The sequence below is a fragment of the Pristis pectinata genome, chromosome 9, assembly GCF_009764475.1.
Source record: "Pristis pectinata isolate sPriPec2 chromosome 9, sPriPec2.1.pri, whole genome shotgun sequence".
Classification (NCBI taxonomy): Eukaryota; Metazoa; Chordata; class Chondrichthyes; order Rhinopristiformes; family Pristidae; genus Pristis; species Pristis pectinata.
Window position 1 is genome coordinate 79419490 of NC_067413.1, and position 17058 is coordinate 79436547.

The window sequence follows — 17058 nt, forward strand, 5'->3', positions numbered from 1 at the left end:
CTTGTCTTGCATACCATTAATACAGATCAATAGATTACAGAGTGCATTAAGGTAGTACAAGGTAAAATACAGAAAGCAGAGTGAAATGTCACAGCTACAGACAAAGTGTAGACAATAAGGTGCAAGGTCATAACGAGGTAGATTGTGAGGTCAAGAGCCCATTTTATCATACTAGGAAACCGTTCAATAGCCTTACAATAGTGGGATAGAAGCTGTCCTTGAGCTTGGTGGTACGTGCTTTCAAGCTTTTGCCTCTTTCAAGCTTTTGCATCTCCTGCCCAAAGGGAAGAAGAGAATATCCAGGTTGGGTGGGGTCTTTGATTATGCTGGCTGCTTTACTGAGGCAGTGAGAAGTACAGACAGAGTCCATGGAGGGGAGGCTGGTTTCTGTGATATGCTGAGCAGTGTCCTTAACTCTCTGCAGTTTCTTGCAGTCCCGGGCAGAGCAGTTGCCGTACCAAGCTGTGATGCATCCAGATAGGATACTTTCTGTGGTGCATCAATAAAAGTTGGTAAGTGTCAAAGGGTCAGATGCCTTCTGCGCGCAGACTCTCTGGAAGACTGGTCTTACGTCCTCAATGGTGACTATGGGTTTAGGTACATTGGAGGCTGTCAGGGTGGGTGTCGACATACAAATCCCCTTCTGTTCAAAACATGCATAGAACTGGGTTAAACTCATCGGGAAGGGATGCCTGTTGTCGTCGATGCTGCTTGACTTCGTTTCGTAGCCCATTATAGCATGTAAGCCCTGCCACAACTGACAGCTGGTCTGGGACTTGATCTTGGGCTGATTGTCTCTTGGCATCTCTGATAGCTTTACGGAGGTCGTATCTCGATTTCTTGTAAAGGTCACAGACACCCGATTTGAATGCTGCAGTTCTAGACTTCAGTAGGGAGTGAATCTCCCAGTTCATCCATGGTTTCTGGTTTGGGAACACCCGGATTGTCCTCTTTGGTATATTTGCTGATAAAAGTCCGTGATGGTGGTGACATATTCAGCTAGGCTGGCAGCTGAGTCATTGAACATGGACCAGTCTACTGACTCACAGCAGTTGCGTAGAAGCACATCTATTTCCTCAGACTAGCACTGTATGACTCCGTACTGGATCCTCTTGTTTCAGCTTCTGTTTGTATGCACAGCCGGGTGCTGTTACTTACCAAAGTGAGGGCAGGGGGTGGCTCAGTAGGCATCTTTGCTGGTTGTATAGCAATTGTCAAGGGTGTTTGGGGCACTGGTGGGATAGGGGGTGTGCTGGTAGTATTTTGGTAACACACTCTTGAAGTTGGCCTGGTTGAAATCACCTGCAATGATGAAGAGGGCCTCAGGATCTCCTGTTTCAAGGCTGTGGACCACAAAGTATAGTTCACTGAGTGCACGCTTCACGTCCGTCTGGGGTGGGATGTAGACTGCCATCAGGATCGCTGAAGTGAACTCCTGTAGTATGGGTGACACTTCACCGTTAGATATTCCAAGCTGGGTGAGCAGTAATTCACCAGGACCGTCTCGTCTGAACTAGGACTCCCAAGTCCCTTTGCATCTCAGATTTCTGAATTCTATCCCCATTTAAAGAACAGTCTACACCTTTATTCTTCTTACCAAAATGCATAATCTCACACTTCCCTATATACTGTATTCCATCTGCCACTTTTTTTTTACCCATTCTCCTAACCTGTCCAAGTCCTTCTACAGACTCTCGGCCTCCGCGACACTACCTGTTCCTCCACCTATCATGGTATCGTCTGCAAATGTTGCCACAATGCCATCAGTTCCTTTGTCCAGATCATTTATGTAAGAGTGAAAAGTTGTGGTTCAAACACTGACCCCTGCGGAACTTCACTAGTCACTGACACCCACCATGAAAATGTCCCCTTTATCCTCACTCTCTGCCTTCTGTCAGTCAGAGAATCTTCTATCCATGCCAGTATCTTGCCTTTAACACCATGGGCTCCTATCTTGTTTAGGTGCCTCGTGTGCAGTGCCTTGTCAAAGGCCTTCTGAAAATCCAAGTAAATAACATCCTCTGACTTTCCTATGTCTAAACTGCTTGTTACCTCCTCAAAGAATTCTCAGATTTGTCAGGCAAGATCTCCCCTTAACTGTGCTGAATTTGCCCTGTTTTATCATGTACTACAGAAACTATTCTCCAAAAAAAATCAATAAATGCAAACAACAAATACAATGATCTTAAGGATAAATTATAAACCTGCAGAGTAGGTCATTCAGACTCATTTGGAAAAGTTATGAGATGTGTGTTCAAACAATTTAAGGCAAGAAGTTCCTCTGTAAAGTTACATTTAAAAAAGGCTTGGTAAATTACAAAATGATAGCCACAAAAATAATTATCTTGGCTTTGTTCACTTAATTATTTTATGCACATTCTCAATCATAATAAATAAAAGTTACAAGAACCATTAGTACTGCAGTGTGATTTGTGGACAATATAGCTACAGTATATTGTTGTTATAGCAATATTTTTGCAATTGAATAACATTATCTCAATGAAGTTACAATAAACTTGAAAAAAAATTATCCTGGTGCAGCCTTTATAACCCAGCTGGCATAAGAAGACCCCAGCAATATTTTGACTTTTTACCAAAACAGAGAAATAAAAATAAATTCTGAAGATTAAATTCTTGAACTACTTTTGCACTTTTCTATTTTTCCTTTAATTCTGTTACCATAGCCATGGTAAATAAACCCATTCGACCTTAAGGATATATACTGATCTTGCACTAAACCTGTTTGGGAACCTACCTACTGCAGTTTATCTGTTTTTTGACCAAGTATTGACCAGTTAGCCAACGTCAGTTTTCCTCACCACTTGGCAATATCTCAAAATCACAGTAAAGGCCTTAAATTTCTACATTCCAAATGTAACATTGGCCCAGATTTTTTCAGCAGTAACAACAGAAAAAGCTGCCATTTGCAGTCATTACTCCACAAAACTGACAGTAGTTTGGGGGATATTCTCAAAACAGCAATGTAGAAATTGCAAAGATGATGTCAGCACTTGACTATGCCCCTTATACACTGCATTGATTGCTGTGGTCAATGGGTGCAAACTAGGAGAAATTATTTGGACCAAGGTGAATTTCAGTTATTTATGAAGTAGTTTGACTGTAAAAGTAACAAGTTGGCATCCAACAAGTGTAGTTATTTACAAAGTGGAACTTCGAACAAGAGAAATCACAAGATTTTTGTGGAGACTTTCCTTCAAAGTCAATTTAAAATCAACATACACCATTGTTTGAAGCTCACTGCAGATTCTGGGTCACTGAGTTAAGTAATATTATGATCACCATAAGATGGCAGTCCCTTGCTATTCGGTTATTGAGTTGTCCTGAATGCACAGAATAAATCTGGTGCATTTCTACTAAAGTTACTTTACTCTTCCCAATATATATGGAATTTAAAGTCATCTATTAGAACAACTTGGCACTTGTTACTTCCATCAAGTTTTATTTCATGGCACTAACAATATTTTTTCCTCCTCACTTTTTGGTGCATTTGGTTTTTGATAAAACAAAGATCAATGTTGCATAGACTAGAATGTTCTTCCATCTCCATGACTCCAACAGCCCACATATTCAGATGTTTTGTGGCCTGATGCTATTTCATCTGGCTGACTCACCAACTGATTCCAGCTGCCTTGGTAGCATTGAAAAGCCTTATTGGCATCACCTCGATAGCATTAAGGAAATACTACCTAAATACTAATTTTTTCCCTCCCTATTGTTGACAGGCTCTTGTGCCTCAATATTGCTTTTTGTAAGGTTTCTTCTAATTGCTGGAGCATAGAACAAGATGAAAAATAAGACACTCATGCTGCACCTATCACACACACACATACAGTAAATCTTCCACAGTAGCTGAAAATTTCCAGAGCCCTAAGCCACACCAAGTTTTCAATTTCAAGAACAGACTCTGGGCAGAAAGTTAGGACCATATGAAACTTTATGTAGTTCTAACTTTAAAATCCAATTTTAAGCAAAAGTGCAACTGTACAATACCTTAAGCATTTCCTACATGTGCATAAATAAAAAAAAACTTCTGAACTAGTATAAATATTTTATTTGAGAAAATGGTATCTCTGGAAAAAATTAAAGGAACTTAAAAACTTGGCTTTTGTTACTTATTCCTGATTGCCTTATTTATATTTTCCATGAACACTATATATATATACACACACATATATATAAAGTTAGCCACTTGATAATAAAATTTACTAGTTTTTAAACTGCATAGGAAACATAGATTACTCTATTTGAAATCTCTATTTCATATGATTAATTGAGAAAACTGGCAGATTTGTAGGAGAGTAAGTAATAAGTGAAAAACCTGAAAGAACTTTTGTTTTTAGCTCAAGTGGCAAACAATAAATATTTTAAAATGCAGGACTTGGGATCGTGTATTTTGTTTGGTAGCGGCAAGAGGAAGGGAAAGGATAAAGTTACTTGAATGTTAAAATGATTTCGTAAACTGCTAGATACAAAAAATGTTACCAGTAAGATTAAACATTTAACCTCGATTTCAACATCAAGTTTCAAGCAAAAATAACCAGTGCATTAAAGGGGCAAGTGGATTGCAGTCAACACAAGAACTACAATCCAGGTCCCAAACTATCCACAGGCCCCAGCATAATTAATTATCAAGTAATATTCAAATGAATTAAATTTAACTTCAATTTATTCACCAACTCCGGAAGAAAAAGATTCAAAAACACAATCAAAGACAAAAAGAATGGTAGTATTTCATTAATCATCTGGAGAAAAAGTCTTCCAATTGCTTGGGACTTTGGTGGTGCCAGATAAGCAGGATTTTCTGGGTTATCAAATGTCATTGTTCATTAATATTCCAACAAGCTTTTAATTCACCTTTTTCCTTCAAGATGATACACAGTGGAATAATATATTATCCAGTGAATTCATTAAGTTTCAAGGAAGCATGGGAACCAGGGCCCTGGCAAGCCAGATGCCAAACCATCTGTAGTTCCAAATGACCAGATAGCAGATTATTGGAGTTTTTCCTTTAATTTAAACTTGAGGAGGCAGTATTGTGGTTCATTTTTTGAATGAGACAGGTATAACCTCTTACTGTATGATATAAAGAATCACAACTAGTTAACGATTTCCCCATCTTGATTATGTTCAACACGCTTGGCTATTACCTTAACATATAGTTTGATTATTAAATTAAATGGAAGATTCAAATGGTATGATGAGTTTACTAAATTGTACAATATTAATTACAAAATCTAGGGACTTGTCTATCTTTGCACCATTACACTGAAAGCATTCGGAGATATTTCCATATATTTCACAGAAGTAGAAGGCTCAAGTTATAAATGTTACCTTAATTATCTGTAGTTGTACGCCTTCATCTGTTTGTGGGCCTTGAAAACAGCCACAAATAGTTTCTATGATTCTATCAATTAATTTCTTGCCTGGTGTTGTACTGTCTGGGGCATTACCAGTGAGATGGCCATAAGCAATCAGTTTCTACATAAAAAGCAAATAACAAGTTAGCAACAGAAAAATACACCTAATCCCAATCACACTAATTTCTTTCAGTTCAGTCTTTATTGTTAACCATCATATAAGGTTCAAATAATTATACATCATTTACCTTTGAAGTCTCTTTCACAGCTCCAAATAGGCAAATAATCTAAGAATGACACTATGGTGGTTTGAAAATTACCTCTGTATAAATGTCTGGAATGTCACTATCAAACAAAATGCAAAGGAACTAGAAAAAGCACTTCCATCTCATCCTTCATTTCCTCCTGATGAAGAAGAAACACCTGACCTTGGATGTGTGGCTCACATTGCGGGACAACCAAGATTTGGAAATCAGTGGAGTGAAGAGAAATGAATTGCATCCTATCACATGATGGCACTTCTCCAATATGTTGCTTTACTATAACTCAAGCACCATGACAAATGTACATATTAGCCTAAATAATGCAGCAATATCAATTGTAATAATTTCAGCAGTTTTAATTATTAAGGAAAAATAGCATTTCAAGCTTTAAGCAAACAATTTAAAGGTTATCGGAGGTAGTGAGCAATGTAACTATGGAAGGAATTAAACACATGAATGAGAATTTTGGGGGAAAAAACAGACCTGCAGACAATGCAGGAAGCAGATATGATTAAGCGGCATGGGGTACAATTTAAAATATGGGCAGCAGTTTCCTGTATATGAACAGAGTTTTTGGCAGATTAGGATGTCAAGATTTCAGACAACCCTATACATCCCAATACAGTGATTGGATAGAGACAGAATTTATCTTTAGAGTATGGAGTTTATGATTTGATCAAACTTGAGATCGGCAATCCTAATAATTACCTAATTTCCATGCTAATTTATCAATCAAAAATTGTACTAATCAGTACATTAGTTTGACATGAGAACTGGATATTAAAATGAATTCTCAGTTTTCTCTTCTGCCTTCTTTACGTCTTCCAAAATTTCATTTCTATTTTCCTCAATGTTTATACTAATTCTGAGTTCCATGGCATCTGCCAGTTTTGATAATGATGGCATGTATACCCGGATCCAAGACAATAACAGGAATCAAAGAGTACTGGTCCTAATTTGGGTTGCTAAGAGATAAAAGAAAATAATGGTGATTCATTTTGTTTTAAATATTAATTGAAATAATCCTAAATTTAATTCACATTCACTTTCAAACGACAGAGTACCATTTACATTTTTAAATTCTGTTTAAAGGTTGTTAACTGTTTTAAGTGTTTCAGTGATTTATGTTACTGTACTCGTATATAAAAAAAATGGGTATTTTTGTATATACATATCTGGCTCAGCAAATGAAGATTCTGTAACATTGGCCAAGAGCAAATTAAACTACTGCATCACACTTTGGGAAGGATATCATGGCCTAAGGTTGCAGGGCAGACCTATTAAGATGGTGTCATTAATGCAGTAAGTGCTTCCATTTTGAGAAAGACAGGTATCTAGTAGAGCTGAGAAAATTGGAAAATTTAACGGTGAAGATGACAACTTTTACAAGAAAGACAGCAAAATGGTACAGATAAGTTAAACATCATCTGACTCCACTTCAATGTAAATTCTATTAAAGTGAAATGTAATTTCAAACCACAAGTTATATCTTTCTTGTATATTCTTTTTAATTATGATTGGGAATGCATTGCTTCAAAAATTAAAGATGATTCAAAAGTAACTTTCAGAAGCAAATTGGATACAGACTTGAAAAGGATGTTGGGCTACAGACAAAGTGCAAAGGAACATAAATAATTAGATAACATTTTCAGAGAGGACTCTGGAGTTGTGGATTAAATGGCGTCCTGAGTTATATGATTTTGAATGTTACAAATCTAAATGTGGAAGGATAATAAGAAATAATTAAGTAACCATATAATAGGTGGTAAAGAGCAAGCAGTACCAAAGTTAGTTATCGATAGTCAACAGAGACGAAAAATCTGGCAGATCTTGTTGCATGTCAACATTCTACTTCTCTCTGTGATAAGATCAAAGTACAAGTCACAGCTGCTTGCCGAGAACCCTAAATCCACATTGAGAAGCGCTGTGCATCTCTAGGTCAGTAATTTCTATTGGACAATAATGAAATAGATCAAACTGAGTTGTACTTCTTCAAATATTTACACCAATACAACCTGCATTAAATAAATTTAAATTCAAAATTCATTATTTATATCTCCCTTCAGCAGTACTTTTTAAAATAACATTGAATGTGTACACTTAGACTTATATTATAAATACAAACCTGTAAGCAGTCAAGAGATGTGCTGACTATGCGGGGACACTTCGACTGGCATGCCAGCTCAAAAGGGAGAAAATATTTGTCTGCTTCAATAAAATTCGCCTTTGATTTGACTGGCGGTAAAGTCCCAGAGATAGCTTTTGCTTCTGCATGGGGAGGACTAAATGAAACAAAGAAATATTATTAATCTTTAACATTCTATTATAAAGGACAATAGATGATACTTTTTTTGTCTAAATGGCTGAATTCTTTTAAACAAAAAATGCTTTACCAGAAAAAGATCATAATAGGTTTCACTCCACATCTTTTCCAGTTTACAACAATTTCTCCCCATACAAAAAACCTGAAAGAATATCTAATTTACAATACAACATCCAACTTCAATTATTTTAATGGCTACTGTAGGAACATTTATTGCAACAACTCTTATTTAAAAGGGAGTAGTGATCAAGGTTTCTAATTGGACAAAGTATCAACCAACTGCTACACACAAACTTGTCAAACAGAAACAAATCAGTAAAACATGTAGCAATGGAAATAAGCATGACTATCTTTAGCAATAAATAAGATTAATCTCCAAAATTATTAGATGTGTAATTGGTATATTAACATTCATATCTTTCTGGCATAAAGTCTGGCCCTGCATGGTAAATATATTGTACACATTTTGTTGATTGAAAAAGATTAATTTGTTGGGAAGAATATGGAGGGAAGCATTATTTAATAAAAATTTAAGTGTATGTACAAGCAATGCAGTGCAAGTTGTGATGCTTATTGGATTTTTTTTATTAATACAAGTCAAATAATGTTAATTTTTTCTAAACCGTTTGTTAGGGCTCAACTGAAGGATCATGGATAATTTTTGGCTCTATAAATTATGAAGAATATCATCCATAGAAGTAATATAGTACCATGTCTAAAGGTCATTGGCGACATGGACAGACACACAGGGCACATAGATTACTCTCCTTAGAACAGAGATGGTAAAGGAGAGATCTGTCCAAGGCACACCGAACATAATGTGGTTTGAAAAGAGTAAACAATGAGCAACAGGATGTTTATAGCCATTGAAGCACTGGCAAAAGAACCAAAAGTGAATGAAAAAAAAGTTTATTTAATTGTAATGATCTGGAAGGCACTCCTTGAAAGGGTGGTGAAAGAAGGTTCAACAATATCTTTCAAGAAACACAGGTTAGTAGGCCATATAGCCACTTGTACCTTCATCTTCAATAAGGTGATGCCTGAACTTTCACCTCAGCAACATTTTCCTTTGTTAATATCATGTCCTTCGATTCACTTAATATCTAAAAATCTACCAATCTCTGTCTTGAATTAACTCAGTGACTTAACTTCCAGAGCCATCTTGTATGGCTAATGACAATGTGGCTAAGCACAGCTCTAATGCCATATACAAATTCGCCGGCGACACCACAAATGTTGGACGAAACACAGGTGGTGACAAGTCAGCGTACAGGAATGAGATAGGACACGTGGTTGAGTAGAGTTGCAACAAACTCTTGCTCATCGTCAGTAAAACTAGAGAGCTGATTGTTGACTTTAGGAAGGGGAAAGAGGGCAAATATGTGCCAGTCTAAATTGGGGGATCAGCAGTGGAGAGAGTCAGGAACTTTAAATTCCTGGGCATTAACATATCAGATGGCCTGTCCTGAACCTAACACATAAATGCAATCATAAGGACAATGGTGTCTTTACTTTTTTAGGAGGTTAAGGCATGTCACTGAACACTCCAACAAACTTCTACAGTTGTGCTATTGAAAGTATCCTAACTGATTGCATCGTGGTCTGGTATGGCAATTCGAATGCGCAGGTACGCAAGAAGCTGCAGAGAGTTGTAGACTCAGCCCAATTCATCACAGCACATCCCTCCCCACCATTGGTAGTATCTACAGGAGGCACTGCCTCAAAAAAGCAACAGCCATCAAAGATCCCCACCATTTGGTCCATGCCACCTTCTCACAACTATCATTGGGCAGGAGGTACAGACGCCTGAAGTCCCACACCACCAGGTTCAAGAACAGCTACTTTCCTTCAACCATTTGGTTCTTGAACCAATCTGCACAATCCTAATCACAGCAGTATAAGGACACTATGATCACTTTGCACTAAAATAGATTTTGTCTTTTTTGTTCTAGTTGTGTTCTTTCATGTAAAAATAGTGTATAATTTATGTTAATTTATGGTTTTCTTGTGAAGGTTGTGCATCTGATTGCTATATGCCTGTGATGCTGCTGCAAGTAAGTTTTTCATTGCACCTGTGCATACATGTAATCGTGCACACAACAATAAAGTCAACTCTGACTTTGGTGAATTCAGAAGAAATTTCTTCTCATCTGTCATGAATAAATGACCACTTGTTTTGAGCCCATGACTTCTGGTTCTAGAAATGCCAGCCAGGGGAAACATCAACTCCCATCTATTGTTTCATTAAGTAATTTCTCATTCTTCTATATTCAGAGTATAGGGCTAATCTGCTCCTCATATAACAAACCTGCTATCCCAGGAAACAACCTTTGCTTCGCTCCTATCGCAAATACATTCTTCCTTAAAGTAGGGAGACCAGACCTGCACAAAATACTCCAGATACTGTCACGCCAGGGCTCTATATAATTGGAGCAAGACAGCTTTGTACTCAGTCCTCACGATAAAGGCCAACACACTATTTGCCTTCCTAACTACTTGCTGAACCTGCATATTAACTTTGTCATTTGTGTAGAAAGATCCCCAGGTTTCTCTGAACACCCTTCTAACTTACCATTTAAAAAATAGCTTTTTTTCCTACCAAAACGGATGGGCTCATTATATTCCATCTGCTATGTCATTTCCCATTGAAACAGCCTGTCTATATCCTCCTGAAGCTCCTCAGCATTCTCCTTACGGCCCACACTACCGCCTGATTTTGCACCATCATCAGACTTGGATATTATATTGGAAACATTCAAATCAAACCTGCGGATTTTGTTCAGCTATGGCCACAGCACTGATCTCAGTGACAGGACACGGATCACAAGTTCCTGTCTGATAATGAACCATTTAATCCTACCCTATTTTCTGTACACGAACCAATCCTCAATCTACAACTATACACCATCCCCAATGTGCTCTAATCTTGTTTAATAACCTCTGGTGTGGCACCTTCAGGTCCATTCTGATCTATTCTGCCAGATCGAGCATCAAAACATTCCCATAGCTTTATCAAACCTGATTTTCCTTTGTTAAATCTGCAGCAACTCCACCCACTCTTTTTCTATTATTTAGTCAGAGAATTCAAGCTAGCCTTTATTTTCCAAGTTTCCATGATGATAGGTTCCAGCAGTTTTCCTTTTAGTATCGTCAGGTTAATTGATCTATAGTTCACTTTTTTTTCCCCCCCGTCTTGCTCTCTTCTTAAATTGTGGGGTTACATTTGCTCTCTCATAATCTGCAAGAACTATTCTAGAATTTATGGATGTTTGGAAGATGACAATCAGTGTTTCTTCTACCTCCACAATCGCATCCTTAGACCTGATGACCTTCCTTAGGATGCAGGTCAGATCCAAGGAATTTATTGGCTTTCAGACTCATTCATTTCTCCAAGAACAGGGATCATGAAAACAATCTGGGAAAGAGCAGTAAAGAGTAATTAGATAGCACTTACACAGAAATGGCACAGGCATGCTAAGCCAAAATGCCCTCCTTTTGTTCTGTATCAGTCTATGAAAAATATGACTCACTGGAGCATATTCTGTATAACTTAATAATTTTGTAGTTCTGTCAGAGTATTTGAATATACAGTTTTTATCGTGCAAGTTTCAGTTAATCAAAACCATGCCACCATTTAAATCCAACGGTGGCAATTGTCCTGCTTAGTCACGACAGCAAAACTTAACTGGGGAGAGCATGGCACTCTCATTAAGTTTCACCAACTGCAGCGATTCACCAATCTTTCTCTGACTCCAAGATATTTTAAACTGCAACTTCTGCATTTGCCTTACAAAGAGGCTTCTAGCATCTATGGGTAATTAACTAACCTCTTTTTACCCTCCTTACACCATGCAAAACTTTTCAAAAGCACAGAAGTAGTTTTCTTCTGAGATTCTCAAGTTTGTTTAAGTGCCATTATATTGTTCTCATTTGAATTCCAAATACGAAAGCCAGGAATTTGCATTTTCCACCTGAAAATTGAATTTTCCATGGCTGTGTGGCAGATTCATTGATCAAAGTAAAACAAATGTGTCCAAGTCCGCTGTCAGGCTATTCAAAATACATGTGTAAATCAGGGGCAAGGATTATGTACATTGTTTCCAGAATGCAAGAATTCTTTGAAACTAGTTATCCCTCTTCCAATGTAGAATTCTCTAAATTTCACTTATTAATATTATGATATATTGCATTATGTAGTTCCTTTAATGTAGAAAAATATCACAGTTCTTTAGAGACAAAAGCTCAAGCAGGGACGACTAGGTCAACTAAAAACTTACTCAAATAGCTGGGTCCTAAGAGGAACCCAAAGAGGGGTGAAAGGGCAGAGAGATTTATGGAGGAAAATGTGGGATACAGGACTTGAATTGTTGGTGGCGTGGCAAACAATGAGTACGCAAGGTGACAAATTTAAAGAACAGTCAACCAAGGGGATTACACAGTTAGAGGGGGAAACCAGATGAAATTTAAGTATTCTAAAAACCTTATTTTGAAGCATCACTGGGCCAAGCAACCAACACCATGGGCAAATGCCGGGAAGTTGACTGAATGACAGAATATGGATGGAGTTTTGAATGAAATGATCGGTCAGTCAGCAGAGCAATAGAAAAGTCAAATTTGGAGATGTCACTTTTCATATATACAATAGCCAGCTTTAACTTCTCTTCAGTCTTCCACTATGTGTTGCCAGACTGTTTGACCAACACCCAGTCTTGGATAAGTTAAATTTCCCCTCTTTAAATAAAAAGATGAATAACATTGCCCAAGCCCATCCATAAACTCTGTTCTTGCCAGTAATTCCACCCCCTTCATGGCTGCTGACTCAGATTGAACCAGGTTATTTGCAGCCTCCTATGCTTTATTTGTTATTCATTTTCCTGTGCAGTCCATTAAAAGTTGAGGATGACAAATTTCCACTCCATTCTATGGACCGAAGAAGCCTTTGCTGGATCTCCCACTTGTGGGGCAGATGGTGCTTAACAGGTCAAGGTTGTTTGTGATGTTGTGCTCTCCTTCTATGTTTGTATTTGACTTCTACGTGCTCCATGACCTTCAGTATGCTCAGCATCTTCTCAGATGCTCCTTCCCCATCTTGAGCACTCACAGGCCAGGCCTTCCCCAGTTCAGAGAGGATGTTAAATTTTTCCCCAAGGAGACTGGGAACATCCTTCAAGTGTTCTCTGTGACCTCCTGAAAATCCCTTAAAATGACAAAGGCCAGAGAAGAATCCCAGTGGCAGATAATGTGGTCAACCCACTGGAGCTTCTCAAGCACGATTAGGGCCTCAGTTGTTGGGAATGTTAGGCAAGTCAATTCCAGGTTCCTCGCACAGACCATCTTTGCCAATGATTTTGAAGAGTTTTGTAAAGCAACTTTGGTGGGACTTCTACAGTGCTTTGTGGTGCCTACATGTCCATATCTTCAAAATATACAGAAGGACTGTGGCCACTGCTGCATTGTACATCATAAACTTAGTGCTGGGTTTGAAGATTTGGACTTCATTCTTCTTCAGTCAGCCATGGTCAAAGTCTGTACTGATACAATGGAGGTGCTGGTGGATTTCACCAATGATATATGTCATTACTGAGATGCCACTCACAATATGGGAAGTGGTTCATGTTTTCCAAGGTCTTGTCATGAATCTTCATTGTTGGATGGCAGGAGAGAGAATGGTGGAGTGGTAGAGGCAGGTTGGTAGAAGACCTTTCTCCCTGGGTGTTTAAAATAAGGAGCATCTTCAAGTATGCTTCAGTGAAAGAATTAGTGCCGACTTGAAGATCATCCATCAAACTGCACACATGCAAGTACCTTCCAAGTAAAGTAAGTTGATGAATAAGGTGGGGTGGGTGATCTTGGTTCTGGAGAGGTGGTGATAAAGCTTGAACAGTTTCCTGTTTGTCCTGTGGATTAATTCCATACCAGCTGGAATCTTATTGGAGGTGAGGTGTAATACTGCAGAATCTGAAATTGATCCCAAACATTCAGCAGATAATTTGCAATGTAGGGTAGGGCAATGTTATGGAGGTGGAGATTGCCAAACTAATGATGAAGCAGCTCAGTTGGACAATTTAAGTGAAAATGTAGAATGGGCACTTAAACCGAGTTGGACAATGAAGAGGAGGTACTGAAGGAAAATGATATGGATAAGCACATCAATGACTGTTCAGAAAATATGGAGGAACATTGCAACCATCACAGAATGCCACTTATGCTATTGATTATTGATCTCTGTATTGTGGTTGGGGCAAAAATCTGAAAGGACATTAATGAATTTGGGGGCAGAAATTTACAAGGACAGTGTCACTATTTCCTGTCCAATCACCATATTCTTTTATTGCCTTGATGTCTTCAAAATCTAATAACTTCAGTTGTGTATGTGTATATTTACATATGACAGAGCAATGATAAATCTCTGGAATTCACTATCACTATAATTCACTATCAAAAAAATTTCTCAGAGTTCTAAATGGCTGGCCCCTTATCTTGACTATTTCCTCAAGTTCTGAGTTCATTTAGGGGTCAAAGCCTCTCAGAATCTGTTGTATCATTTCCCCTCAGAAGCTTGTCTGTCTCAATGACATCATTCCTCATTTTTATAAATTTGTGTAGCCCAACCTTATAGAATCTCTCCTCACAGGGCTATAACCTTGTCTCCTGATTCAATCCAGTGAATCCTGGTTGCACTGACACCACTGGATTCTATACCAAGAACGAACCTACAGTGTCATACTAAAGCGCACAACAACCTTGGCATAACTAAATATTTGGATAAAGCCAACAAAGATATGCTTGCTAAACTTGCTGCTGACATAAAGGTAGGTAGGAAGGCAAGTTGTGAAGAGGATGAGCTACAAAGGGATATAGATAGGAAAATGAGTGGGCAATTTTAAGTATGAAAATGTGAAGTTATCCATTTTGTCAGGAAAATTATAGAAGTATTTTATCTAAATGGTGAGAGACAGCAGAGCTTGAGGTGTAGAGGGATCTAATGCATGATTTGCAAAAGGCGAGTGTACATATGGTAATTAGGAAATCTAACAGAATGTTATTGTATACTCCCAGGAGAACTGAGCATTTATCAAAAACTTGACATGCAAACCCATTTAAATCTTTTCTGGAAAGCCTAGGTTCCAGTCTTTACCAACTGTTTATCTAGAAAATAGCAAGTGATAAACCAATTTTTCATTATTAATGGTAGCAAATCACACAAAAGTAAAAACATACTACATCCTACATAAGCCTCACTCTATGAATTTAAAGAAAACAGCTAACTGTAATGATTAAGCTTAAAAGGTTTTTTTAAAAAAGGATGATAATCTGGAATCAATTAATCAATTCAATGGACACTCAAATAGTAAAAAGGGACAAAAGCTTACCTTTGTTTTTCTGTTTCTGATTTTATTTCCTCTGTCAAAGAAAAAAAAATACAAATTCAGTTAATATCAATATTTTACAGCCTCAATTTAGCAACCAACATGTCAAACAACTGGAGAAATTTGATCAAAAACTAATATTCTATGCTCTTCCCAATAATCCAAGCCAAATATTTTGCAATTTTCCCTTCAAAGATGCAATGGTCCCTCTGCCTCAACTATTTTATAAGTTAACAGTCTGAAACAAGGTTTTGATGATACTGAAAATCTGAAATAAGAGCACAGACTACTGCAAATACTCAGCAAATCAGGCAGACAGCAATGATTTTTTCTCCATCAGAAATCTCCTTTATATCCCACAATTGGGTAATGTATTTTGCTGACAATAAGCTGGCAAAATATGGGCTACGTTGCATGGACACTCAGAAAAATTTTAGGGAGTGCAGTGGAAGAGATGGGTGAATAGGCAGACAGACAACACTGTCACTAGCAACAATCTATCATGAATAGACCATGAATAAAATAAGCATCAAAGCAGTGTAAAAAGACAAAGGCCACAGGAAGACATACTGGCGACATGATAAACTATTCATTTTCACACATGGTCTATAACTTATTTTGGAGGTTGTGATCCCTGGTTGTAGGTTCTTAAGGATAGATGGCTAAATATCTTCAGGAGAAGATGCGAATGTGGATTCAAGATTATAATAAGATCAATCATGGTGTTATTGAAATGTGGAGCAGGCTCAAGGGGCCAAGTGGCCCATTCCTGCTGCTAATTCAGAAGATGTTATTTCTTGGCCATGGAAAACATCCTGCCTGCACCTACCATGACCAGCCTCTAAAATATTCATACATTTCAATGCAGTCACCTCTCATTCTTCCAAAAATAGAAGCCAAAGCTATTCTGTCTCGGATCATTTGATAAACCCTCCATCCCAAGAACCATTTTGGCAAATCTTTGCAGCACTCTCTCCACAGCAATGCCCTTTTCAATTGATTAGGAGCCAAAAGTGTACAAAGTACTCCGGTCTAATTCAGAAAATATTTTCAACCAATAATTCACTATGGCCAACGAGAAACCTTCCGTACTTTCTTTGGAGAGGTATTGAATCCAAGGATTACCAATGCAATCAGGCACCTTTCCTCTTGCACTCAAATCCTCTAGCAAGAAACATACGATTTGCCTTCTTAAATGCCTTCTGCACCTCCATGCTAGCTTTCAATAATTTGTACACAAGGACAGCCAGATCCCTTTAATTATCACCACTTCCCAATCTCTCAATGTAAGATAGTCAGAGGCTTTTCCCCAGGGCTGAAATGGTGGCCACAAGAGGACATGGGTTTAAGGTGCTGGGGAGTAGATATAGAGGAGATGTCAGGGGTAAGTTTTTTTTACTCAGAGAGTGGTGAGTGCGTGGAATGGGCTGCCGGGAACAGTGGTGGAGGCGGATACGATAGGGTCATTCAAGAGACTGTTAGATAGATACATGGAGCTGAGCAAAATAGAGGGCTATGGGTAAGCCTAGTAATTTCCAGGGTAGGGACATGTTCGGCATAGCTTTGTGGGCCAAAGGGCCTGAATTGTGCTGTAGTTTTTCTACGTTTCTATGTAAATTTAAAAAATACCCAGCATGTTTTTTCTACCAGTTGATAACCTCAAAATTTTCTACACTGTTCTCCACTTAGCTCACCATATCCCACTGAAGCCCCTCTGCATCCTT

General features: G+C 38.0%; 1 protein-coding gene across 1 annotated transcript in view; it reads right to left on the bottom strand.

Moving 5' to 3' along the window:
* The window catches only part of arfgef1 (ADP-ribosylation factor guanine nucleotide-exchange factor 1 (brefeldin A-inhibited)), a 146678-nt gene that overhangs the window by 92246 nt on the left and 37374 nt on the right, over positions 1–17058 (bottom strand). Inside the window, 3 exon segments of the mRNA XM_052022993.1 lie at positions 5353–5499; positions 7767–7923; positions 15338–15368. Of these exon segments, the coding sequence (XP_051878953.1) occupies positions 5353–5499; positions 7767–7923; positions 15338–15368 (335 nt within the window).